The sequence below is a fragment of the Lethenteron reissneri genome, chromosome 11 (assembly GCF_015708825.2).
Source record: "Lethenteron reissneri isolate LAM-NWPU_2019-01 chromosome 11, ASM1570882v1, whole genome shotgun sequence".
In the NCBI taxonomy this organism is placed as follows: domain Eukaryota; kingdom Metazoa; phylum Chordata; class Hyperoartia; order Petromyzontiformes; family Petromyzontidae; genus Lethenteron; species Lethenteron reissneri.
Window position 1 is genome coordinate 449913 of NC_083789.1, and position 27714 is coordinate 477626.

At 53.3% G+C, this 27714-nt stretch overlaps 1 protein-coding gene across 1 annotated transcript; it reads right to left on the reverse strand.

Moving 5' to 3' along the window:
- Positions 1-157: 157 nt before the first annotated feature.
- On the reverse strand, positions 158-26271 carry PHEX (phosphate regulating endopeptidase X-linked). The gene is made up of 23 exons (XM_061549670.1): positions 26195-26271; positions 18865-18933; positions 18239-18400; positions 17497-17583; positions 16453-16733; positions 16141-16209; positions 15413-15529; positions 15071-15154; positions 14630-14778; positions 13718-13811; positions 13423-13551; positions 13211-13312; positions 12299-12376; positions 10865-10968; positions 9451-9509; positions 8198-8252; positions 7019-7086; positions 5626-5756; positions 5197-5262; positions 4225-4329; positions 3885-3961; positions 2995-3155; positions 158-757 (listed from the first exon to the last, which is right to left on the reverse strand). Exons 1-22 carry the CDS (start codon positions 26223-26225, stop codon positions 3053-3055), a joined length of 2220 nt encoding a protein of 739 aa, XP_061405654.1. The 5' UTR covers positions 26226-26271; the 3' UTR covers positions 158-757; positions 2995-3052.
- Between the last annotated feature and the right edge of the window lie 1443 nt (positions 26272-27714).

Here is a 27714-nt window from a genome sequence, read left to right on the forward strand (position 1 = left end):
CCATCCCAGCGTGGACGTAACTTCCAGGCTTTGTGCGTACGCACGACACCGCAGGAGAGGTGGACAAACGCTGCAGCAGTGTTCGATCTAAATTACATCCTGACGATGGGTTGACGTGCTTGCTCGAGCAAGGAGCCACTGCACACCTCGACCACCGATTACCCTCATCGCTAAAGTGTGGAATGTGTCCACGTTGTGCAGAAGCCCATTGACAACATCTGAAAGGGGTATCTCATTGTTAATTAATTGACTTAACCTTGGTTAAATCTGATTTATTCTCAAATGTTTTACACGAGTATTAACACAATAGCATTCCAATATAAGTAGATTGGAGGTTTAATGTTCTGCTAAATCTTGTACTCTTGCATTGATCAATAATGTTTTACTGTTGACGAAAGAATAAAAATCACTTTTACAACGTTTAATATCGCACAAAACAGATATAAAGCACGCGGTGACTGTTCACATATATCGCATTGCAGTCTTTGGATAAAAAGTAACTTAAGCATTTACTCATTCGTAATAAACTTGCGCGAAAAAGTATCAACCATCACCGCATGTGGATTTTAAATTGTGTGAATTTGACACCCACGATTACTCATCACCGAGTGGTGTGAATGTGAGAGCACAGATCCACTGGATCCCAGAGCTCCGTGCAGTCTCCAGGAACGAGCCCCGCCAGCCATCGAGGCGCTCCCTGCGGAGGGTTCAAGTCGCTCCGTTGCCCTCCGTGGGGGGCACCATTCACGCGCTCCTTCTGCCAATGAGGCGAGGAGCAGCGATGTGTCTAAACTTTAATTCGTTTTCTTTAAAACCCAGTTTGGATTGTACAATCGCTTTTCGCAAGATATTCCATAATCCTTCGGCTACTTTTGTGAATATTCAGCGCGTATCCCTCGACAACATAGTACAGCTGCCCTGTCAGAATACGAAATGCTTGCGAAGTCACCTGTTTGAAGGCATCACCACCCATGCACGTACATTATGAAGCGTGTTTACCCAGAATAGCTTCTACACGTTTGAAGACTTTTTTTTCTTTCAAGAGGGTCCTGCCAAGTTTACCAAACCGAGGGCGATGTTGCTGCTGAGTGTAACCCTAATGGAGTCAATTTGCGGGTACATTTTCAGCATTGGAATATTTATCCAAGACCAGGCTACATCATGTGTGCGTTCTTCACGTGATACTGTTCCCACGACAATGGCAGCCCGTGTAGCTGCCCGCCTGTCACACCGCCAACGCACATGAGCCCTGCGGGTCCGGCCCTCTGGGCTGCTGCCACTGCGGTCAGACCTCACGCCAAAACTTGCGTGTAGACACACAAACAATCGGAACCCCGAAATCTACACCAACCCCCTGCCTGGCTCCATGTTGTGACAAACATTCTGCAAACCTCACGGGAGCTTACACGTGATCTCGCCACGGACAACCTACCCATCAACCAAGACCTCAACAATGTACCTCACCGACCACCTACTCAGGTACCGCTCCCCCTTCTGAGATCACGCTAGAATGTAGCCAAGATCAAGAGGAACAGTGGAACAACGAGGACTTCCAGAATAAACACCTCATCTGAGACCCATTGTACCCTCCTGGCTTTGACACTCCCCGAAGACACTGGCGTAACCATCACCCACATCATCAGAACATAAACACGCCGATGCACAAATTTCTTTCATAAATGAAAAATGTAAGACAAGCAACAGTATTGCGATTGTGGTCATGCAGTCCACACTGTGGACCATATGGTAAAACTGGTCTGTGCCCCTTCAATATTAGAATAGCAAAACTACACAAACCCTCTCTCCTAAAGCCCTCTCGACGTGGCTAGCAGTCCTCGACATTGGCATCGAGCTCCTAAACACATTGCTGCTCCCATCACACGTGAGCAGAGAATAGAACCACACTCTCCACCTGCTCTCACCGTACGCCTGCGCACGGTCACCGACTCCGGTGTCAACACGAGCTGGAGGTGGTGAAGGTGGTGTTTAGCGCAGCCGTCGGTGATTTGGACAACACCTCCAAGCTCTCACACGGCATGCACGATATCACTCGCTGTACGCCCAAGAGCTTGGGCTCACTATTCAAATAATTACACAGCTGACAGTGATGTGGAGCTAAAGCTACACGTCGACCTTGAGCAATATACTGCCTGTGGTTCTTTAGGCCATATATGTATAAAAATAAAACATGTTTGTAAATGTCTTTTTTTTATATAAAACACACACACGTCGTCACTCTCAACACAGCACAACGTATTTGAGCGTTTCCCTCGAAGGGATATGCAATCACAGTCAATGTGTAATCCTCTACGTTTAGTAAATACTTTTTTTTAATATGTGAATTATTAGATGTAAAACACGACTAATAGAGTGATAGTTCTGAAATGTTAAACTAATTGTGCATTGTGTGGAGTGAAGCCGGTGCAAAACTGGGCTCCCAGGGCTCTGCTCAACTTGGCCCCAACTCACGTGGGTCGTTGTCATGGCAATGAGAGAATATAATTTAGCAAGGTGCAATTCATTTTATTTAAGACGGTAATGAGATGTTTAATTGTAAAAAAGTTATTCATCTGTCTTTATGAAGACAAGTGACTAATTTTTCTTACTTATTTTACATGTGCGTTAAATTTATTATTTTAAATCTAAAATTCCTCTTTTGCGTTATAGGCTAATCATATTTCTTTCCTGGATCTTTGCTGGAATTAGTTTGGCAAGTGGGGCTCGGTTATCCATGCAAGCGGGGAGGGCAAGGGTCAGGTCTCAGATCGCCCCAGTCTCTGCCCAGCCAAACAGAAGCAATGGAGCTGCGGTGTTTAATGTGGGATGTTGCCGAACATTTAAACCGTGCAATATAGTGACGTGTTGGAAATGTGCAAAAAAAACACATCAGCTTTCTTTTCGCACTCTGCACAAAATAAATCCTAATTTCTCGTTGATTTTTTTTATTGGGGAGGTTTGTCATTGAGTATGGTTCCCCTAAACAAGTCTGCATACATCGGCTGGAAATGTCCGTGCAGTCCCTAGGGGATGGGGGACCGGTCCCGCGCTTGCTTCACCAGACGCGGCACGCCTGCTTGCCACGGTTCATCGTGCTGCCTTCCGCACAGTGGAACGCGCGGGCAAACTCCGGAAAGTTACTCATCGATCCCAGGACTCTGCAGAAACAAACAGCACCAGCACGCCACACACACACACACAAACTTAGAGACAGAGATCCACCGTGTAGCCCACATAGACAAGTGCTGTTAGCGAGCACCTATTAAGTCTGGCATGGCACACTGAGCGGGTGGTATGGTCAGAATCACGCCCGGCCGTCTTGTCTCTTCAATGCTGATATTCACACACCAAAACAGGCAGTCGTTTTAGGCTGAGTCGACCTAGAAGAACGCAATAATAATTTCAAGTATCACGGATGTTTGCCGTGATCTGTAATTGAATCTAGTTTGCCAGGTTTCAAGTACAGTGCTTGTTGCCCTCACTGCACCACCACTACATACACCCCGACACAACGTCACGATGCTCACCAGCGGACGTCGGTCATGTAGCAAGGCAAAGCCCACCGGGGTGTTGATGGTATAGTCACCTCGATTCTAGTTTAACATGAAGATGTTCTTGTGATCAAGCGGCTTCCACATAATCTCAGCCATCATAATATTGGGCAAATATTACAAAGACAATATAACTATTATTTCTCACGGGTGTAACTTGGCCTCAAAGTCAATTTAAAGTTACCACAACAGCAGAAATGGTGAGATTTTAACGGCAGTCCACCCCTAAAACAACGCGCTGAGCCAGCGTTCAGACTCCATGTCGAGGACAATTCACGCAGAAGATGCCTATGGCCCGGGCACAAGTGTGAACAGCGTGGCCGACGTTGTCGTCACCTGAACTCCGGAGGGCTGTGAGCCCCGACGAGCACCATCTGCCTGGCTTCCCCAGGCCGGTGTGCTTGGCACCGCACCTGGACACACCAAACCCACCACAGTGATACAGTTACCGCCACGCAACACACACGGCACGCATCAAATTACATGCCACATACATGCCACATACTACGCACCGCATAAATGTACCACATACTTAACACCATGTACCACATCCCGCATACCACGTAGCACACAGACTATAAAGGCTGGCATGGCGCATCGTCATCACGACGTAATTAGGATTCCACTAACAAAAGGGGAGTAATCTCATGAAGATGGTGCGTGCATGTGCCCATACATGTGCGTAACTGATGAAGAACAGCTGGTTGTGGGTCAGGTTGAGTCCAGGTAGCAGAGGCTCCTCCTGCCCACCCCGGCTGTCCTTGATCCATTTCCTATACGCCTACACAGACGCAAGCACGCAAGCACAAGACACTGAGACACACACAATCACCGCTCCTCGGCTCCTAGGGTGGAGGGATGGGGGCTGCTTGGCAAGGCAGGAACAGTGCACCAGGGGATCGTACGCACTGATATTAAACATCAGTCCTCTGTAAATCCCGTCAATATAGGAACACCTATGCGTACTGGTATCAATGTGTGCCATCCACATGCTCCCAGGCACAACGTCTTGCAGAGGGCACCTTTTGCTTCAACTCCTGGAGCTTTGTGGACTCACGTGGGTTTGCGGATAGGGGACTGATCTTAAGTGTCTCTGTTAGCATGCTTGTGTTTGAATGCTCGAGGGCATATAATAGGATGGCAGGGTGACACTTGGTAACTCTTGTACCTCACATCAAGAAGGGTCAGGATTTATTACCGACTTCGAGTGCCTTTCTGTGACGAGTTTGTATGTTCTCCCATCGTTCTGCATGGGTTTCCTCTGGATTTTCTGGTTTCCTCCCATAGTTAAACAATGTAACTGGCCATAATGTTGAAAAAATACCTCCAAATTTACTCAGTTGGGATTACGCATAGGAACATGACCCTGTGAAAACTTCGTAGGACTCTCCTGAAGAAGAGTATAGTCAATCGTTGAGGCTTTCCAGGGTTAGCAAGCATAATAATAACAAAAGCAGTCATGAGCAAGAGTGAAAATGTGGCCGCACATGAGCGAAGTGATAATCCTGCAGTCAGCATCACGTGGTTTGTGTGCGAGTGCCCTCCCTGTTCTGTGAGAACCTGGCTGCTGCCCTTGCCTGTACCGGGGATCGCTGTGCCATAGCGAGACTCACGGATGTGTTTGTCTCCCCGTGTCGTGGGTCCTTACCCTGAAGGCTTCTCGAACTCCCCCACTGTCGGCGATGTTCTCTCCCAGTGTCCTCTTGCCCTTGAGCTGCACGCCGCAGGACAGAGCCGATTAACCGCGTGTCCTCGCAGGGCGCATCACACCGAGCGCTCTCTGCGTCAGCTACAGACACACGCCGGGGAATCGGGGACGCGAAAGTTCCTCCCCGCTGACTACAGGCGGTCTGCGGTGCCGTGACCGGCAGGTCATGGGCAGACAACACTTTTAGAATCGGCGAGAGGATTCCCCAATCGCCGGCGCTGACAGTCAGGGCTCGACTGCACACATGAAGTGACCACTGGGGACCTTCGTCCAGCAGTAGATGATGAGGATGGTGGTGACGACGAGGCAGGCATGTTGTGGCGAGGCAAAGAATGCGTTGCCTATGGCGGATGGTCTGTGGTTGCTCACAGGCAGCTGCGCTTCCTTCCAGTAGTAGTTGTTGTACTGCTCGATCATGCACTGCGCCTTCTCAGAGAAGTGCGCAATCGATGCGTTGCTCCACCATTGGTGCAGGTTGCCATGTTTGTCGTATTTCCTTCCTGCAATGAAACGATGTGGCAGATCAAGTTCCTTGAGAAAGTGAAGCTTCCCCAGGGCCAGAGAGAGGCTTCCCTTCATCACCGAACAATTGTGGACTGCTGGCCCTCACAACAGCTCCTCTCCTGGCTTCACCCAAAACAACCAACACGGTTGTTTAGTTGTTTAGTTACTGCAGCTACATACTATTAACATTCCTTTCCTTTATTAATGCTACCCCTATCCCCTCCCTTTGATGATGCTAATCCTGCATAATGCACGGGCATAATATGACTTTGAAACCCCCCCGCCCACCTCCTACGCATTTCACAAGTAGTACTAATCACATACCTGCATTTCCCATAAATATGCAAAATTCCTCTTGATATGCAAATCATTTTATCAAGGCGCCCTTCCAACCCAGCTTAAATATACGCTCCAAGTGTGGTGGTGTTTCATTCAGACGCTGTCTCCCCGACAGACCTGGTCTTCACCTGAGGACGGCTGCTTGCGTTGTGGCCGAAACGTCGTGAGAATTATTTTATTATGTTTCATTTTTATTATTTTTATTATTTTATTACTTCCCTTCTACGTGACTTTACCGAAAGAACCAAGAAGATGAATCCCTGCAGTCACGAAAGCTTTAAATCGAAACCAACAAGGTGACACACAGCAGTGGACTCCACGCTGGTACCCGGTGCAACCCCACTCTCGCTTAGAACTCTCCTGTCAAATCACCTCCAGAGCTCCCTCCAACATTGACCTCAGGCATAACTTGGTGAACATCATTATTGCGCTCGTTTACTCAGCAATGCCTCACCGAGTCTCAGAACTCGTTTTCAGGAGGATACTTCCAGATTGTTTCAGTCGGTGGCAATGTTGCTGTTATATGAGATCCCACTTGAGTGATTTGCAGGTACATTTTCAGCAAAGGGATGTATAGCCAATACCAGTGATACGTTGGTGTTTTAGCTATAGGAGGTAACAGGGGTGAACCCAGAGGAAACACCTGCAGAACAGGGGGAGAACTCCACACGGAAAGGCACTCGAGGCGGGAGTTGAACCCCGGCACGTCTTGCTGGGAATGCACGAGCGTCACTACTGTGCCCCTCCCTGCCGCCACAAAAAAGCGACGAGAAATACTTTTCCAAATCTGTTACTGCCGTGCCGCTGGGCTGTGCATTCTATCGCTTTTAGTGTTGAGTAAAAGCAGCCACGACGAGACGATGGTGCTGATGGCGATGCGTGTGGTGCCGTCACCGTGAGCGTGGAAACCTCTTCTCACCATTGCTGTCGAAGCCGTGAGTGAATTCGTGTCCCACGATGACTCCGATGGCACCGTAGCTCAGAGACCTGCCAGCCCAGCCACAGCAGCACCAGTGCGCACGCTCACTGCACGCACGAGCCCCCCGTGCCGACACTCGCCTGCCCCGATGCTCGTGTTTCTATCCTCTATTCTCTATGCTGCCAAGCACCGCTATCCCTTTTCTACCTCGCGAATGTTGTTATGATGGTCCTTCATTATAGAGTTTCCTTCCGAAGGCCCTCACATACCCAGCTGCATGCCCAGTCCAGATGTTTTGTCTTCTAGAATTGATCCAATCAGACTTCTCCTCCCGCTCCCCAACTTTAGCGCTTCTTCAATACTCTCTATTTCTGTCCCGATGATTGTTTACATTCAGCGCCTCAACCTCATTTCACACCTCAAACCGAAACGCTTTAGAAGTCTGCCACAACTTTCACTCCTTCGTTCCTCAACGTGCATCCATGATTACCTCACCATTGCTGCTCACGTCTATTAAATGGTGATGGGGACGGGGCGCATCCCTGTCGCACTCCTCTTCCCGCGACACCTTCATCTGACTCTCCACCTGCAACTCTGGCCACTGCTCGCTGCCCCCTATGCAATGACTTCACCGGCTGCCGTCTCTCCAGTCGATTCCCATTTTCTCCAATCATCGATCACACTCTCAAAAGTGTGTTCTCGCTGGTCACACTCACCACCAGAAGGTTCCTCTCATTCCGCACCCACTTCTGAAGCTTCTGCCTCAGTTCTCTGAGCCAGAATCATGTATATGATATTTTTAAACATGTGGCATTAATCAGTTTGCTTAGCACTCCGTAGACACACCACATCACGTGCCTTCCATTGTAGAGGGTTCACAAAGCATGTCGTGAAGCCTGCACGCCATTCTCATGGTGCATAAATATTCGTGCGTGCATCAATCAAATCTCTCCTTCATATTTATCCCAGTGCCTTGATCATCTCTGCTGGTAATCTCATGCCTTCCTGCTTCCTTGTTTCCCAGTCTCCCGTGGTTGGTGCCGCGAATGGCACCTGGTTACGTGATAGAAATACAACAGTCGCAGTTTCTCCTGGGCCCTCGATGGGCTCTGAGCGAACAGGGCCGCTGTCGAATTTGTGCGTGTGTGATGTACACCTTGCCCCATCGCTGATACTCACATAGGGTATTTGTCTCCCCAGAAAAAGGGCTTCTGCAATTCTCCTGCCGGAAACACTACGCGCACACATACAACGACAACCCAAAACCACCACCACACACGATGCCACACCACCGCCGTGTTCCCAGCTCCAAACACGCGGTCACTCTGACAATGTTGGATTGTAGGCGCAGCAGCAGCGTCCGCATCACCTGTGAGCTGCTGCCACTCCTCGTTGGTGGCAGCAGTGTACCATCGTCTTTTTTTCATTAAATCAAAAGTAATTTTTCCCAGCAAGATAATTTTACGCAGGTAAACTGTGGATTGGTGTTGACCTTCAGGCTCTCATCAGCAGAGTCAGGCCGGTCAACTGCTGCTGGGTTGCCCGATGTTTACTCTACAAATTGTGTGAACCATTCAACGCTAAAAAATGGACAGATCTACACGGGACGCCGTGTACACAGTAAAAAGTGACTTCCACAGCTCTAATCGAGTGCTCTTTGCTCGAATATCCCACAACCCAGTGCTCTCTGCTAGAACGTGCGTCAAACAGGGGCAGTTCGAACTAGGACAGGGATCACACGCTGCAATGCTGCTGGGACACATTGGCCCAGAAGGTTTGTCGCCTGAGGGACAAGGAGTAAATCGTGTTTTACCAGGAGCAATGCGTTTCCTCTCAGCTCCTCGTGTATTCCTTAACACCGGGGGCGCGCGTGTGCGCGGTTTGCCAGGCGAATTGGACTCTGTCAAAGGTGGGGACGCTGTGTGAGCGCTGCTGCTGTGCACAAGCTTTGTTAGCGATATCAACGGTGATGGGTGTGCTGCCGTGTGTGTGTGCTGCCGTGTGTGTGTGCTGCCGTGTGTGCTGCCGTGTTTGTGCTGCCGCGTGTGTGTGTGCTGCCGTGTGTGTGTGCTGCCGTGTGTGCTGCCGTGTGTGTGTGCTGCCGTGTGTGTGTGCTGCCGTGTATGCTGCCGTGTGTGTGTGCTGCCGTGTGTGCTGCCGTGTTTGTGTTGTCGCGTGTGTGCTGCCGTGTGTGCTGCCGTGTGTGTGTGCTGCCGCGCGTGTGCTGCCGCGTGTGTGTGCTGCCGTGTGTGCTGCCGCGCGTGTGCTGCCGCGCGTGTGTGCTGCCGTGTGTGCTGCCACGCGTGTGTGCTGCCGTGTGTGCTGCCGTGTGTGCTGCCGCGCGCTGCCGCGCGTGCGCTGCCGCGCGTGTGCTGCTACGTGTGTGTGCTGCCGCGCGTGTGCTGCCGCGCGTGTGCTGCCGCGAGGCTCACGGATCTGGTTGGTCGTGGCGCTGTAGAAGGCGTTCACAGTCGTGGGGTTGGTGTACCACCTGGCAAAAAGACAACACCACGCTTTGAAACGCAACAACCGCTTTAAAAATCCATACTCACCTTCATGCTAACCCCACTCGCATTCGTTTTGGCATGATTACGCTCATCTACACAGGCAAGCCTCACTGAGTCCCAAAACTCATTCTCAGGAGGGTCCTGCCAAGTTTTTGGAGATGAGGGCGATGTTGCTGCTGTTGTGTGTAATCCCAATTGAGTAATTTTCAGGTATTTTTTTAATTATTGGGATGTTTGGCTAATACCAGTTACATTGTATGATTTTTGTCTACAGGGGAAAACCGGAGAACCTGTTTGCCTCTTATTTTTTCTTCAAATCTGGACATGAGGTGATTCATGTGTCCCTTAAATACAACACACACAGCCCAAGTGATCAGAGAGCTCAGGCAGCAGCAGCGCATGACGGTGTTCATGGCACAGCCAGCACAAGGAGGGAGAAAGCAATGACAGCATGAGGGTGGATTTGGACACGCCGCCGTTGTGTAATAGTGTAGAGAGAATGTGACATCTTACACTGCAGAGTCCACAGGCCAGCTGAAGAGACAGCAAAGTGAGGAATAGTCAAGCAGAGATATCCAAAGCATGTAAACAACCTCCCTGCCACAGACGTCACGAGGTTCCCAGGAAGTGTGCCCCTGCCCCCCTTAGAGTGAAGTGTGTAAGTAAGTATGCCGAACTTCTATCGCACCGTACGTAGCCAACCGTTCTAATCGGAGGTGTGGAAGTGTGTGATGAGTGCCCCCACGTCTTGCAGACTCCTGACTGTGCCGCGCGTGGCTCAGAAACCTCGAGCGTGGCGACCGACTGCCGTGCCACAGTCACGACACGCGCTTGGCTCAGGCCAAGAGTCGTCGCACGAATGAGAGATTTGATTCTGGCTAGATTTGTCGCCACAAATTATATGCTCGTTCTAAGGGGCACGCGTAGCAGAATTGATCCAGGGAGCCCAGAGGTAGGGAATCAGATTCCTGGAATCGACAGCCTTTGGCCATGAGAATGGAATGGGGCGGCCCGATGTGGAACCGCTCAGCGTTGGTGCCTCTACGCCCTTGCTGGTGTCTGGCCTCCCTGTGACGGGACAGGACGCCGCCCTCCCACGCAGGCGAACAGCTGCAACGGCAGCCACGCGTCTCTGCAGGGCGGTGAGGGGTGTGTGGTGAGGGGTGTGTGGTGAGGAGTATGTGGTGAGGGGTGTGTGGTGAGGGGTGTGTGGTGAGATCTGAGAGGTGTGCGGTGAGGGGTATGTGGTGAGAGGTGTGCGGTTGGAGGTGTGTGGTGAGGGGTATGCGGTGAGGGGTATGTGGTGAGGGGTGTGCGGTGAGGAATGTTTGCTGCTCACTCTGTCTTTGAGACGCGTCTGCGCAGCCAGTGGAAGTCGTGCTGAGCCATGTTCTGCAGCAGCTGCAGCACGTTCCCAAAGTAATCATCCTCCCTCAAGCGCAGCTGAGGAAACACACGACACCACACTCACCTGCACAAGCCATTACAAATACTCACCTGCACACGCCATCACACTCATCTGCACACCCATTATACTCACCTGCACACGCCATTATACTCACCTGCACATCACACTCACCTGCACACGCCACCACACTCACCTGCACACGCCATCACACTCACCTGCACACGCCACCACACTCACCTGCACACGCCATCACACTCACCTGCACACGCCACCACACTCACCTGTACACGCCACCACACTCACCTGTGTAGAGGTGTAATTGTGTATGGGCACGGATGGCTAACAAACACAAGGGGCGTGGTTAGGGCCGTACACAGAGGAGGTGCTCACACCGACGTCCGCACCTGCATCCCCCACGGGCTCCTCCCGGGGGCCGAGTGCTATAAAAGTTGGTGAGCCGGAGGGCTCGAGGTCGAGTAGTAGCTTAAACCAGCAAAGACTGAAGACCAGCTAGAATAGGCCCCGGAGCTCCCCTGGCTCGCTGTCCTTGTCAGGGCCGACCAGGGCAAGCCGGTGGCGTGGCCCCGAGAGCCCAGACTGACGTTCTTATAAGAGCCGGTCTGGAGACTCAGGGTGCCGGGATCCCAGCTTGACCAGGGCTGGGATAGGTAGCCTCCCCTAGCTCCGTAGTGGAGGACTTGGGCGTAGGTTAGCGGGGTTAGATGTTGTGTCTCCCTGTTAGCCGAGTGAAGGGGACGATACCCCTTTAAGTACTGTGTGTACCCGTTACTGTGCACAAGTTGGTGTTAATAAATAAGTGTGCCTCCGACCCCGTCGTCAAAGCCTCCTGAATACTTACTACACCTGTACACGCCATCACACTCACCTGCACACGCCATTATTTGGGCGTCAGGGTGGCGCAGTGCTAACTCTCGTGTCTCACAGAAAGAAGGCCCTGGGTTCGATTTCGGGTCCCTTTCTGTGAGCAGTGTGTACGTTCTTCCCGTGTGTGTCATGAGCTTTTCTCTGGGTGCCGCAGTTTCCTGCCACCTTCGATAAGCACGGTTGGCTACGTACGAAAACTTGGCAGGAACCTCCTGAAAAAGTCTTGATACTCTGTGAGGATTTTGTGGGTAAACGCACATAAAGTAAAACCGCAAAAGTCATCCTGTTCTCGACCAGTTATTCCTTGTACCGCTCCCACCTCTACCCTGCCACCATCATGGCTGATGGAATCAGAGTTGCAGGTCACTGAGGCCTGTGGTTCAGGCTACATGACCCCTATGGATGTTTTTATTACATACAGGACATCCTAACGATCACCGCACCATCAAATTAAAACAACAGAATAAGAGACCACATTACCATTTTGACTTCTTCATTGATGTACGTATTATTCTTGATGTAGTCTGGATATCCCACCCTGGCCAACACTGCATCAGCCTACATGCACAGACACACACGCAGCCCGTGCAACTCAAGGCCAAAAAGCACTCGGGTGAGGCACACGCGTTCCACGTGGCAGACTGTGTTCCACACATTACAGGTTACACACCTCACTGGGCACACCACAGGGCACACCACAGGGCACAGACAATGTAACGGGACACACATTGCAGCACAACGCACACGTGTCTCGTGTTGACGTGTACACAGCAACACTACAGGCTACAATAAGCATATTATTATACAACTCCTTATTTATTAATTTTGATTATCTAGGAATTAAAGTAAAGTTAAATACAGATGTAGAATAATAATAATAGGTGCACTGCCCTCCTAATCACTCAATGTGGCTTCTATTCATGGGTCTGTAGCATCTGTTCCATCCTCCACCCTCTCTCTGTCTCCCCTCCACCCTCTCTACTCTCCACCCTCTCTCTGCCTCCACTCCACCCTCTCTCTGCCTCCACCCCACCCTCTCTCTGCCTCCACTCCACCCTCTCTCTCCACTCCACCCTCTCTCTGTCTCCCCTCCACCCTCTCTCTGCCTCCACCCCACCCTCTCTCTGCCTCCACCCCACCCTCTCTACTCTCCACCCTCTCTCTCTCTCTCCACTCCACCCTCTCTCTGCCTCCACCCCACCCTCTCTCTGCCTCCACTCCACCCTCTCTCTGTCTCCTCTGCACCCTCTCTCTGCCTACACCCTCTCCACCCTTTCTACTCTCCACCCTCTCTCTGTCTCCACTCCACCCTCACGTCATTCTATCGCAGTGCCACTGGGCAACTCGGACCGAAGCGCGTCCACGCACTGGCGGTGGCTTCACGTGCAGCACCTTGTCAGTTGCCTTCTGCTTGGTGGGCACATCCATCCAGGTGTTCTCGGTCTCCAGCATGTCCACAAACGCCCAGCGAATCCCATCGACCAGCTTCTCCATCTGGGGACAAGCGTAAGACAGACACACAAACATATTCCACCGACTACATTGTAGCAAATTTTGATGAGAAAACAATAATGTAACACCGGCAGTGTGAGCTGCATGGCTACCAGCTCCTTCTTCTCCTCTTGGAAATGGGCATCCACAAAGAGTCGTCCTGCGGCGCTGGGCATCATGGCCTCCACCAGGTTCACGCACAAGTCCCAGCGCGCCTGCACCGCGCGCGTGCCGATCACCACCTGCCGACGCGGGGAGGACATCAGTCGTGCCGCAACTCCCATCACCACCGCGAGCGTCGCAGGGACGATGTTGTGTTGGCAGCTGTACCGTGAAGTGAATGGGCACAGCGGCAGCTGAGTGAACACGGCGCTTGCCGGACTCTGCAGCAGCTGGGGCGAGGCTCACCTGGTGGAACTGCAGGTGTCTCTGCAGGAACCTCTGGCTCAGACTGCGCACCCTGTTCATCACGAGCCGTCCTACCACGTAATTCGCCACAACACTGAAGGCACAAGGATCACACGCTTCGTCATATTGGATATTCCGTTTACATTATTTATTTTATGACTCTGAAAATCCACGTCTGTTTTGGCCATATGGGTTTTGGATCATACTTGGCTGCGCTGGTCAGTGCATATTGATGGGTTGGTAGGTGCAGGGTGATAGTGTGGTGGTGTGTGTTGGGTGGTGGGTTGGTAGGGGTATGCTGTGGTGGTGTGTGTTGGGGTGGTGGGTTGGTAGGGGTATGCTGTGGTGGTGTGTGTTGGGGTGGTGGGTTGGTAGGGGTATGCTGTGGTGGTGTGTGTTGGGGTGGTGGGTTGGTAGGGGTATGCTGTGGTGGTGTGTGTTGAGTGGTGTGTTGGTAGGGGTATGCTGTGGTGGTGTGTGTTGGGTGGTGGGTTGGTAGGGGTATGCTGTGGTGGTGTGTGTTGGGGTGGTGGGTTGGTAGGGGTATGCTGTGGTGGTGTGTGTTGGGGTGGTGGGTTGGTAGGGGTATGCTGTGGTGGTGTGTGTTGAGTGGTGTGTTGGTAGGGGTATGCTGTGGTGGTGTTTGTTGGGTGGTGGGTTGGTAGGGGTATGCTGTGGTGGTGTTTGTTGGGTGGTGGGTTGGTAGGGGTATGCTGTGGTGGTGTGTGTTGGGTGGTGGGTTGGTAGGGGTATGCTGTGGTGGTGTGTGTTGAGTGGTGGGTTGGTAGGGGTATGCTGTGGTGGTGTGTTGGGTGGTGGGTTGGTAGGGGTGTGCTGTGGTAGTGTGTGTTGGGTGGTGGGTTGGTAGGGGTGTGCTGTGGTGTGTTGGGTTGAGATGTGCTGGCTCAGCACCGCGTGTCTGTGTGTCCCAGCAGCTCAAAGAGGCTCTGGAAGTAGGTCGGCACGCCGACGAGGACTGGCTCGGAGGAGTTGAGGGCGTTGAGCTCCGGGTGCCTCTCCTGCGTGTCGATCGCAGCCTTCATGAAGCGCAGCCAATCGAACTGCACGCAGCACCCCGCAGACTGCGCATGAGAACACTGCGACGCGTAGGACGCCCACCTGAGATGCTGGCTGCCCTGTGAGTCGAGCTGGTGATGAAGGCGATGGCAGGAGGAGCATATAGAGGGGTGTTTGACCAATGTCTTGTGTTGACACGGGTTCACCAAGCCGAAGGGAGTGTGTGTGTGTTTGCTCAAATTATTTCAGATTTTATTAAAATCAAATCGGATTGATTTATGTACCCTGATCACACGTGTGGGCGTGGGGGTAGCGACCGAGTGGCAGGGCAGGTACCTGCGGGAGCAGGTTCTGCAGTTCGGCCACCGTGTAGCGGTTGTAGAGAGCCTCGCTTGTGCGATTCTCCCTCGGGACCAAAATCTGAAAAATCAAACGGCACCGAGGCAGCTGCCTGGCTCGACACGGCAACAACGCGCGGAGGGCAGAGTGCGTGGGAGCAGGGTGTGTGGGAGTAGGGTGCGTGGGAGCAGGGTGCGTGGGAGCAGGGTGCGTGGGAGCAGGGTGCGTGGGAGCAGGGTGCGTGGGAGCAGGGTGCGTGGGAGCAGGGTGCGTGGGAGCAGGGTGCGTGGGAGCAGGGTGCGTGGAGCAGGGCGCTACGCGAGCCGGCTGGCTACCTACGTTTGCCAACTGCACTTCGAAGTTGAGGATGGCGGCCATGTCCTCGTGCGCGGTGCGCGACTCGGCTCCCAGCATCAGGGCGATGTCGACCAGGAGGCGCAGCAGCGCCTGGCGGTGCTGCACGGCGCACACGCGCCAACAGGCTGGCAGCGGCAAGGGGTGCGACCCCCTCGTGTGCGTCCTGCCCACAAGGGGGGCACTACAAACCCCTACACCCTCAAGCAATAGTGACGGAACTTACTACACGGCTGACTAATACCAATGCTTAGGTGTGTAAAGTATATGTATAATGTTGGCAACGACATACTTTCAAAATCAATATGCATACGTTTTATTTTAATTATACGGATACATTTATTTAATTTAGCTGCGTATTTTAGTTGTGAGCGGGTGAGAGTTGGAGCGCTGGGGATAGGAGCTCACGCCGAACGCACACGAAGCATTCGCGTCGACTGTGGCTTCACTCTCACTGGGTGAAGGCGATTCACAGTGCTCCCTTGTGGGTCAGCATGAGAGTTGCATTGACACGAGCGAGCCTGACCCCGGCCACGAGGGACCCACGAGGAGCAATCGGAACAGAGGACATCTCAGGGCCCACCGAGGGAGCCGCCGTCATCGCTTCGCTCCTCCAGGGTCTGGTGAACAAGCAGGCCACAGCGAACTCGAGGGACCTGAACATCAGACAAGACGTGGGCACGCAGCCCCCGCACCGCCGCTCCGAGACTCACAGTGACTGCCTGCGTGCTGTTGGTGGTGTAGTCCTCTCTGGCTGGAAGGATCAGCGAAGCCTGGTCAAACTGCGGACAGAGAAAAATTCCGGGATGTGACGAGCGATGGACACGAGGAGTGGCAACGTTCGATCGCTTTCCTCCGGGAGAAAGGAAAGGCGCGTTTCCTCTCCGACTCTCGTTACAACATCAGCAGCAAAGGCGGCTAATCAAAACAGTCTCAGTTTGGTGCAGGTGAAAGACATTATTGTGGAGTCTGAAATAAACTGTTACAAAGCGAGTGGTGCATCACGAGTACCACGCGAGCCTCACCTTCAGGATGTAGTGCGCCGAGCTCTTGTCGTCGGTGCCCAGGTGCAGGGACATGAGAATGGAGTGGCTGAAGTTTCTGCTCAACACGGCCAGCGTCTCCCTCAGGTCGAAGGCGCCCGCGTCCCACGGCGCCGCCTCTGCGGAGGGCTCTTGGTGGGGGCATGGAGCGAGCCCCCCGCTTGAGTCGCCACATCCGACGGTCGAGCTCAGGACCGGCCAGCGCAGCATTGGGTGGGACAACAGCTGCAGTAGCGGTGCAGTGTCCAGATCCTCGATGAGGGCTGCAATGGACAGATGCACTCCGCTCTGATGGCCGTGTGGGTGTCGACTTCGGTGACGGCGGCGCGTTCGCGTGGGCTCGGTGAAGGCAGCATGGCGATGCCGGACCAAGACCACTCACACTGGATGTGTTTCTGTTTAGCTGAGGGAGCAAACCGGACAACCGGGAGGAAACCCACGCAGCACAGGGGGAGAACAGACAAAGACCTCACAGAAAGGAACCTGGGTCAGGAATCGAACCCGAGGAACGTCTTTGCTGTGAGGCGCGAGAGCTGCCACTGGGCCACGTCTCTGCCGCCCACCTCGGTGTGAATGAACACGCGGTGCCCACGCGTCGCGATCGGTGCCAATGGCGCAGCCTGCAGCGCGGCACCGGCCTGGGGACACGTGGTCTGCAGTGACAGCAGCGTGTGGGCCATAGAGACACACGCGAGGTGTCACGCACTGTTATTCAGCAGGCCTGACTTTGCTGATGGGACCCAGAATGTCGAAACCAGTGACTGGATGCTGGATTCATTGACAGGCAAGGGGCGAGCTCTAGAGACAGAGGGGTTTCTCACGGGCAAGCACTTGGGGGGAAGGGGTTCTAGCCCGGCTGGTGGGAACTCAACAAGAGAGCACGAGAGAGCCACGCGTCCCAGAGTGACCCGGGTCACCAAAACGACAGAAGAAAGCAAAGTACAGCGATTAGATGGAAATCAGAAGAAAGGGAGAAACACGACGACCACACTCGTCCATGGGTGCACGTGTTGCTGGTGAACTCACACTCGTTCATGCAGGACCGGTACATAACCTTCGCCCGTCTGATGGCCTCCAGCTCCGTGTGCTCGTCGCCACCCCTCTCCAGAAGTTCTACAAGCAGGCAAGTCAGACAGCCACGAGTACCAACTACGTACAGAGAATTTCCGCCTTCGTTTGTCCTGTATTGTTACGCGTGTTCACTCAGGGACCACAATGCTCAATCACCCGCAATTCTGATTCCACCAACCCTGATGGTGTAAGCGATACGAGTCATCACTGGGCTAGAATAGGACGCCTTTTGATGTTTTATTTACTCGCTTTTATCCAGGAAATCATCACCGAGCCTCAACTCTTCTTCAGGAGGGACCTGCCAAGTGTTCGCCATCCGGGGCGATGCTGCTGCTACGTGTGATCTACGTGTGATCTAAGTGTGATCTATGTGTGATCTAAGTGTGATCTACGTGTGATCTACGTGTGATCTACGTGTGATCCCAATTGAGTAATTTGCAGGCAAGTTTTCCGCATTCGGTTGTTTTAACCAAACAGTTCAATTTATGATTTAATCTACGGGAGTAAACCGGAGAATTCGGAGCAAACTCATTTAGAACAGGAGGAGAACATGCAAACTCCATCACAAAAGGCGCCCGATTCGAGGATCGAACCCAGGTGCTGCTTGCTGCAGGCACGAGCGTCACCACCGCGCAGCCTCCCCACCGCCGCCAATGTCTGCGGTTGTGCAGGAGGCGGGCGAGCGGTGGCCTCTCACCCTTGAGCTTCAGGTCCACCTGCTTGCGCACGTGCGAGTAGGTGCCGTGGGTGGAGGCGTCCTCGGGGATGGGGTTGGCGCGCACCCAGCCCGCGCACGAGAAGCGGAAGAAGTCGTCGCACGGATCCACGCTCCAGTCCAGCTTCTGCATCACCGCGGCCGCTACGCGCCGAGACGGGCGGGCATCTCATCAGCCAAGCCCCCCACGAGATCTGCTCTACGTGTATACAGCACCGGCATGTGGGTCTTGTAGGGATCGTGGCTATAGGCAATCTAGATAGGAGCAGCGTTTGTGGAGCTCCTGGAGTTGACCCAAATGTTCCCTTGGCACCACCAAAGTTCACTCTCCCCCTAGTGGTCAATCACTGCTGTAGCCCCCCCCCCCCCTGCCAACACAATATCTCTACCCCCCTCCCCCCCACCATTACATCTCCGAGGAGCTGCAGCCGGACTCGTCCCCGAAACATCTGAACAGGACTCACGCCACGCACCACCCAGGCACGCCGTACGCACCGCGCGGCATCGCGGCACCGTCTCGGCCCCGGGCGTCTCTCGGCAAGGTGCCGCCCGGCCCGCCACTCACCCCGCACCCCCTTCACGCTGGCGCAGGCTCCCCCGGCACGTACCTGCCTCCACGCACTCCGCTGCGGTGCACACGTCTGGAGGCGCGATCACGATTAACCTGTTGACGACAGCTGCACACAAACAAAAGGTGCCGTTACACCCAAAGGTGAGCGCCGTGCGCGCCGAGGCAAGCGCCTGTGCTCTGAGCCCCGCGCCAATACAGAAAACTCTGAAGTTTATGCCCGATTTGTGATGACGGTGCCGAATGCTGCTGACAATGGCCACAGGGCCTTCTTGGTGGGATAGCACGTAAAAACAATAACGAGAAGAGTAAAATAACTCGCAGTGCCTTTTAAGGAATGTGGATGAAATTCCTCCCCACGCTATCAGGGTTGTTGTTTACACTGCCCTCTGTGCGCGCATTCTTAAACTTTTCCTATTTTTGTGCAGTTGTTGTTGAGAGGAAATCAGGGAAAACACAACCGCGTTGTGATGTCAGAACAAGGGAATACACAATTACATCCACGAGGCGTTTAGACCATTAAAAGAACACAGCCTTAATCGCAAACGCATGCGTTTTGGAAGATAAGGACAGTAAATAGTCAATATGTTATTGTGGTGAAGGGAGAAGTTGTGCGGTTACAAAAGAACAAAAAATCCAGCGAAAATCTTTGCGTGATTTGATTCGAAAAAATTCTTGGAAAGAATCAGAGCCGCCGTGACTCCCCGGGGTGGGTGTGGGGGTAGAGTGAGGGGTGTTTTTCCCAGAGTGAAACGTACAGGGAGATGATGCATGGCCGGTTCACTGTGTTCCACATCAGCCCCACACCCACCCTGCAGACCACCCCTCCACAACCCCCACACCGACCCCCCCCCCCCCCCCAGAGCCCCGTACACACGCCCGGGTTGAGCCAGTCAAGTGCCTGGATGAAAGACTGCCTGGGAATACCAGGTGTCATCAGCTATTGGATGTGTGGGCTTTCTCCAACGACTCTGGTCTCAATTCCAAAAGCCAATCCGTGACGATTAAAATTTGCCCAAAGGCCCCAATGCTGAACTCTCATACAAGTCGTGAGATTTGGTGAGGATTTCCCCGGATAAATAAAGGTAATTATGTCATTATGACCTTCATCTGCTTCGAGGAACATCCAGGGACACAAAAAGACCAGATTTAGACGCCAATATTCGGTCAGGGCTGACGAGATTGGCAGCTAAAGGAGAGAAGACGCCCACGACTAGATCCACTGCAGAGGCGAAGTGCAGAAATCAGCTGATATTAATGAACTCTCACGATTGTTGAACTGTGAGACTGTAACATATGGCGACGAGATGGGGAGGCCATTATGTAGCATTGGATAAATTATGGCTGATCATGAAATTTTGAACAGTTGAAATCCAGCCAGACTCATAACAATTGCCTGACTATGGGAACACGTGTAGCATGACAATGTTTGCACAATCGCATCGGCAGTGTTCCGTCGTCTCTTGCAGGGTAACTGGGAGTCACAGTTGTGAAATTATTTTTGCCCTTTTAGTCTCTTGCCACAACTGTCCACATGACCTCCTGTGTACCCACTTTGAACATGTTTTATGTTTGAAAATATTTTCTCTTTTACTTTGTCTTAAATAGCCTGCGTTACTGTAATACTCGGCCATTGCATTATAACTCCGGAAACATGGCTCGTGAGGCCCACAAGAGGTCAAGCGCGGTGCAGGATGAATGCATGGGCAGTCGACGGCCTTCCGCCCGGCATGGATGTGGGAGCTGAACGGAATGGAACCGCTCCACTGAGTCGGTACTCTGGATGATGAGTAGGACTTCGTGTTCTGTGTTTGCTATAATAACAGATTGCCTGTCCTTGACATCTCCTGACATTTTAAACAAAACAGAATTGTTTAAAAACATTTCTCTACAGCCAAGCCAATTGGCAAATTTAACTCGTGCTGTTCCCATAGGCAAGGGCTTATGCGAGCCATGAAAAAATAGTTGACCCAGCAATTCATGAACACTGCTGATAACTTTTATTGCGCATATTGTCTTGGCTCGAGACACCGCCGCCGATCGTGATGATAGTTTCGCTAGACACGTGGTTTTAATTGTTAAATGCATTGCTGCGGTAATTGCATAACTGCTGCACTCAGTGATGAACGGCCGGCAGCGGTGGGTGCGGGTGCCCGTGGGAGCCACTTCGGCGTGAGCTGCACGCGGCGGCTGAACGCACGTGCGCGTCTTGAGTCGACTCAGGAGTTTAAAATAATCGACTTTGGGTTTCTTTACTCTTTGGTTCTTTCGGTAAAGTCACATAGGTAGAAAAAATAATAATAATGGGGTTCTTGTGAAATATCATCAGGAGTTTACCATTCATGCGTGCGCTGTAATACGCATGCGTTTATTTAAAAGAAATATGATTTTATTTTATTTCTACCCACGTGACTTTACCGAAAGAACCAAAGAGTATGATTTAATACTTGAACTTTATTGTAATTTACATGTTTCACTCAAACGACAGATGTATCAGCAAAGACCCCTCTCTATAAAATACGGGTCTGAGTGAAACATCGGGGGAATAACCACAGAGGCTGCCGTGACCAATACTGGGGGGAGGAGAGGAGGGAGGGGGAGGCGACATCGCGATTATGCTGCCGCGGGTGCCGTTCACTGCATAGTATTCTCATTTTTTCTATTCACATTGCAAGTAGGGTATGTTACGTTAACAAGATGGGATATAGTTTTAGGTTTGTTGTAATGTGTGGAATATCACTGGCCTCAGCGCGGTCTCCAGGGCCGCGAGCAATCAAGAGGCATTCAAGAGAGGCAGGACACCTGGCTTGATGGCCATCGAGGTCTGAGCGCGAACACCACTCCGCGCTCTCCAGGCTGCGTGTGCTCGATGGGACTGAACGGGATGTGAGCCTTGGTCCCCGACAAAACACAATTCATCCGGAGGATAGAAGCGCTTTAGAGTTTAAATTGTAGGAGCATGTTTGCGGATAGGATGGACAAGAAAATGATGAACAAGGAAGTTTAACAAATCATGGGACGGCCCAGATTGGCGCGAGACTTCGGCAGCGTGGAGCGCGAGGCTCTCAGGGAGCCTCTCTGCCGTCGCGCCTTCTCTTTGGGGAGGCTGAAGGGCAAAAGGAAGACAAAGACGGACGTGATTGTGGTGGTGGTGGTGGGATGACATCAATGATCGGACCCAGCGCAGCACGTTGAACACCGTGAGAGCTTCTGCCGAGTAGCAATATTGAAGATCGACCTCCAAGCACGGAGCTGACACCGATGGACCGGGCGAGGCGACATTTGCAGGACTCTAGTTTCCACCACGGACGCAGCCGATCGTGTGGTGGGGACAGGAGAGAGTTGGATGACTGATTTAGCAACGCCACGGCTTAAACTGCTCTCCGCAGATGCTCCGCACTTGACTCCTCGCTCTACCACAGAAGGGAGGAAGCCATGCCGACAGAACCCCACCACCGGGAGAAAACGAGCGCTGCTTCGAACGCAGAGATATTGTTCTGGAAGGCAAGAGGGATTTCCACCCCTTCAGAGGCTGTTGCCTAAGGAAATGAGAATGTCTGCCGGGGGCGTGAAGAGATCCACAGGGGCACGGTGGCACAGGGGGAGAAGTGAGGAGGAGTGTTGGTGAATGTGCGCTTGTGGGATGGAGAGCCTTGCGCGTGTGTGCTGCATGGGAGAGCTCCGGGGCTTGTATTGTGTGCTCAGACTTTGTGATAATTGTTTTGGGAAATTATGGAATCTGCATTTCCAAGTTCACTCGTGTGTGAGCTTATTAATAAAACAGATGCTCTTCTACTGCTCTTGGCGTGTGAGAGGAAAAACATAGTCTGGAAAACAATATACGGCAAAATATTAGGTGAAATATCAACTTAAGTCGAATGTCATATTAAGGCTCAACGGTGACATTGCCCAGGATGTGCATGTGGGGTCACATTACAAGCTGAGCTCGGTATCGCCGCGTGAATAATCTGTGCAGATTGTGCGCGGTGGAAGTTGTCGGCTGACATGTCTGTGGTGTATCGCTTCCTGGACTCACCTCGAGTGGTGTTCACTGAGTCACTCAATCGGGATCGCGCACAGCGATATCGCCCCGACTATGATCATCCGGCAGACTGTGTGTGTGTGATTGCCTTGCACTATAAGGATGGCGAAAATACCAAATGCATTCAATGAATAAGATTCCGTATTATCCATTATTCAGTGCTGCTTGATTACTGTTCTATACTATTATTAATACTTCGCTTGTTTCCCAAGGCAAGCATGAGTCTCAACGCTTCTTTCAGGAGGGTCCTGCCAGACCGTCGCAGTTGGGGGCGATGTTGCTGCTGTTGCTGTGTCATCTCAATGGAGACATTTTCAGGTAAATATTCAGCATTGGGATGTTTGTCCAATACCTACAGTGTGTGTTTGATTTTTAGCTATTAGAGGAAATCGGAGAACCCGTAGGAAACCCATGTTAAACGTGTGTGCATATTCTGTATTTGAATTGCGGTGTGATCTCAATATTTAGTTGCTTTACTACAACCCTGAACCGTGGTGAAGATGTGTATTTATGAACCACAACACTTTCTATTCACAGTACAGATCGTGGTCTTCTTGTCTGTAGCAGAACATGTGGAGAAACGACCCATAAAGTACCCACCCACGAAGCGGACTGCGCAGTCAAACGCCCGCAACGTTCACCCACGTCGCTCCGAACCGCATAGAGAGCAAACGAATGACCTTCCGCACGGGGGCACGGCGCGCACAGCCAGGAGGTCACCGTGTGTGTGTGAGAACTGCCCGCGCAGCTCCTGCCCGTTCCGGTGCTCCTGCGGGAGTCGCCGGGCCCCGTGTGATTTATCCTCGGGGTCGTTCCGGAATGCGTCTCCGTGCATCGCCCGCGATGCCGATCGGCTAGGGACCAGCGGAGTGAACGATGGCTTCCTGTTCGGCTGGCTGATGCCAGACTCAACCCCAAGGGGGGTTTCATGCCGGTCTCACGTTATTTTGTTTCTGTATGAATTCTTCGGCTTATTTGTGTTCGTAATGCCACTTTTGTCGTGACTCTGGTCGGTTATTGACGAGTGTAAGCGACTATATCTCAGCACAGTTCACCATTTGACAACCTGTCCAGTGCTGAATCAGTGTTGTTGAGGGTTGGTGGTGGTGCGTGGTAGGGGCACATTTCTTGCACCTTGATGGCTTCTGTTATTCTCTTCCCAAGCGATCTGTGTGAACTATATTGATTCGTGTGATGAGAGGTGAATGGCCCTGTAATGTTTAAAGTCAGTTTTTAAGAGAATAGTGATTGTTGCGTCATTCATTGCTCGAGCCGTCTAATGTCCACGCAAACCCAGAGGTGAAACAGCCGTGAATCGTGCAGCGAATGGAGCGGGGAGCACGGGGCGAGTCAGACCAGGCACGGGTGCCCAGCGCACGGGTCCGCTGGCTTCTGTGGCTACTCTGTGAAGGCGAGATGCCGCGTATCAGTTCGAACATTGGACAAGACGAGATGGGACTTGGTGAGGGCCAATATCGCTATCTCCTCTGACGCCTCATTTGGATGCGCCAGCTGCCAAGGCTATGTTGAATGGTTCTTGCGAGGATCTTCCTGGCACCGTTACTTGCATGGAGGTTGAATTATTCCGTGCTTATTTTATTTAGTCTTCGTGTTTGTAACTCTGTTTTATTTCCTTTTTTGTATGTTCTTTTTCCATTGGGGTTTGTCAAATGCTTTGTTTTGAGCTCACACAATTATTAAATGCGGCCACGCCTGTGCTTGTTTCCCTGAGTTATGCGAAAACTCGACCAGTCCCGCAGCCACGCACACTTATCTTGCTCTCGAAACAAGCTCTCACTTTAAACACTGGAATGCCACGGAAAAAAATGGACGACAAATCAACTCACAAAATCCATCGTGGATTTCGTGTGGGAGGAATCCATAGACTAGCAAATCCGTCCACACAAACAGCAGCCACGGTGAAGGCAAATCACCAACACGACGTCCACACGGACAGCCCTTTGTAAGTCCCCTGCTGGGTGAGGGCTTTCGCACGACAGGCAGATCGTGCGGTGTTTTGAGCATACTTCACCACGCTGGTCTGTGCGGGTTGTGAAGGTAGGGAGTATGGTGCGGGACAATTGCTCCACTGCTCTCCCACTACCAACAACGTCGCCCCGCAGCCTCGAACAGCCGCCACGCTCGGTGGTCGCCCGTTCACGCGCGCTCCCACCTCAAACCGCTCGTCTCATGAGATCGGGCGCGTTCAAGGTTGATTTCGCCAACTACATTTACACTATACGTGGAGTAAATGCAGTCCACGGGGACACAGGGGCACGGAGACACGGGGACACAGGGGCACGGAGACACGGAGACACAGGGACATGGAGACACGGGGACACAGGGGCACGGAGACACGGGACAAGGGGGCATGGGACACGGAGATACGGGGACACGGGACAAGGGGGCACGAGACACGGGGAAACGGAGACACGGAGACACAGAGACACGGGGACACAGGGGCACGGAGGCACGGAGACACGGGGACACAGGGACATGGAGACACGGGGACACAGGGGCACGGATACACGGGGACACAGGGACATGGAGACACGGGACAAGGGGGCATGGGACACGGAGATACGGGGACACGGGACAAGGGGGCACGAGACACGGGGAAACGGAGACACGGAGACACGGGGACACAGGGGCACGGAGACACGGAGACACGGGGACACGGGACAAGGGGGCACGGAGACACGGGGCACGGAGACACGGGGACACGTAGACACGGGGCACGGAGACACAGAGACACGGGGACACAGGGACACGGAGACACGGGGCACGGAGACACAGAGACACGGAGACACGGGGCACGGAGACAGTGGCCCCAGGAGCGCTGCTCGGGCAGGGAACGCGGCAATTCCCATGAGTGACACTCCTCACCCACCCACCCACCCACTCACCCCCTCGCCTACCCCGAGTCAACACTCACCTACACTCACTGCGGCGCCGTTAGACTTCATGCTATTTATCGGAAAAACACAACTTTTGAAATCGACTGGATGGAAGAGCACGCGATTGTAGCAAGGTGAGCGAGGACGCGGGTGAGATGAGCGATCGACTGGGACATTCACGCGACGCTCGAGAGACGGAGTCCCCTCACCGCTGGAACTCGCAGCAGCCATCCTCGTCGAGGAGGTCGATTCGTTCATTTGAACTTTTCCATCTTCAACTCTTTCGCTCTAAGGCGCGCGGAGTTGGCTCGTAAACAAGCAATAGCAACGACACCTCACCATCGCCTCGCCATTATCTCACCACCAACCTCACCATCACCCCAAAACCTCGTCCCTCACCTCCCACCATCATCACCCGCCGAGTCCCTTACCGAGGATTCCGAAGATGATGACGAACGCCATGCACAGCGCAGCCCCCAGCGCACAGGAGCCCGCTCGAGCCGCGGACCCCCTCGCCGAGCCCCCCCTGGCCGAGCCCCCCCTGGCCGAGCCCCCCCTGGCCGAGCCCCCCTCGCACTCCGTGTCCCCTCCGGGCTCCATCGCCGCTGGACTCAGAGTGAGGATCCGCGCGCCCCCCCCCCCCCGCGCCTCCCCCCCCCGCGCCTCCCGCCCCCCCCGCGCCTCCCCCCCCGCGCGATAGGCGGAGCTGTGGGGGCCGTTGGCCCCCGGGGTCCCTCCCGCCTGCATCCCCTATTCCGTTGACGTTACCCCACCTCCCTATTACCCGCTACGGTTTCGCCGGCATTCGAACACGACGCCCCTACTGTTACAGCCTCGCGCCACGCTCCCACGCTGCGAGCATACGTGCGCACATCATCATCATCAATCAAACGCCACACTCCCCCTCTTTACACCGCGACGTACAGCTCTCGCACGCTGCGAGCGTGTGCCCGTCTATAGCCCTGTGCGGCACGTTACAAATGCGCATCCGTATCCGACACGTAACGAACGTATGCGCACTCACGCACACAGCTCTCCGCGGCACTCACTCACCACTGAATACTCGCGTTATGATCGCGCACCTGTATCACACACGGAGTGAACACACGCGACACCCACTCTCGCACCGCTCTGCGCAGCGTTCCCCCGAGGCGAGCCGCAGCACTACAGAACCACTGTGCACACACGCTCACCCACGCGCTCAGCTCCGCGCAGCGCTCACTCACCTGGCGAACCACTGTGCACACACGCGCACCCACACGCTCACACTACTCGACAAGATCACGCGAGGCCACGCTTCGCTATTAATGATTTATTATCTGCTACCTGGTAATTAATGTTTAAATCAGTGAGTCGACGAGGCTAGCCTATCCTACTTCCCCTGGACCTATTCCCTATTTATCGGCTTACGATACCCTACTTCACCTCCTTACTCCCTGTTAGATGCCCACGGCGCTTCGTTGATCCCGTACTCGCAGCGTGCCTCGATGCGTCTCACGGGCGTTCGGGTCGCTGGACTGGAGAGCGTCCTGTCGCCTGGCGCTGGAGAGAAGAGAGCGATTTCTCGTTTGTCCCCCCCTTTTTATCCTCCCGACATCAAAGGGATGCGGCTCCGAGCGGGAGGGCGTCCCTCAGCCCTTCCCTAACAATGGGCTCGCGCCGCCTTGCACGCGCACGGCGGTTCCGGGCGCATTTGACATGCTAATCAATGTGCGGCGTAAATTCTAATTTATTCCTTTCTCATGCATGGCGCCGTGCTCCGTCGCACCATGCAGCGGCGTCCATCACCACGGCGCGCTGCTGAAGTTAAGCGCGGAGCTTCCGCATGTCCCCACCACCTGCCCTATCAATTGCGCACCCTAAACTATGCCGCCCCGTCCCTCCTCCGCCTGTCTCGTCGACCCGTGGGGGTGTGTGTGGGGGGATGCGCCTCAACCGCGGTGGCCGAATG

Excerpts from the sequence above, each read along its gene's own strand:
- PHEX (XM_061549670.1), bottom strand. The coding sequence starts at position 26,225 with ATGGCGTTCGTCATCATCTTCGGAATCCTCG. Across the intron at positions 12,377-13,210 it reads AGCAGAAGGCAACTGACAAG|GCTGATGCAGTGTTGGCCAG; the intron begins GTGCTGCACGTG and ends CTGTGCATGTAG. Across the intron at positions 9,510-10,864 it reads AGACGCGTCTCAAAGACAGA|GTGGTACACCAACCCCACGA; the intron begins GTGAGCAGCAAA and ends TCTTTTTGCCAG.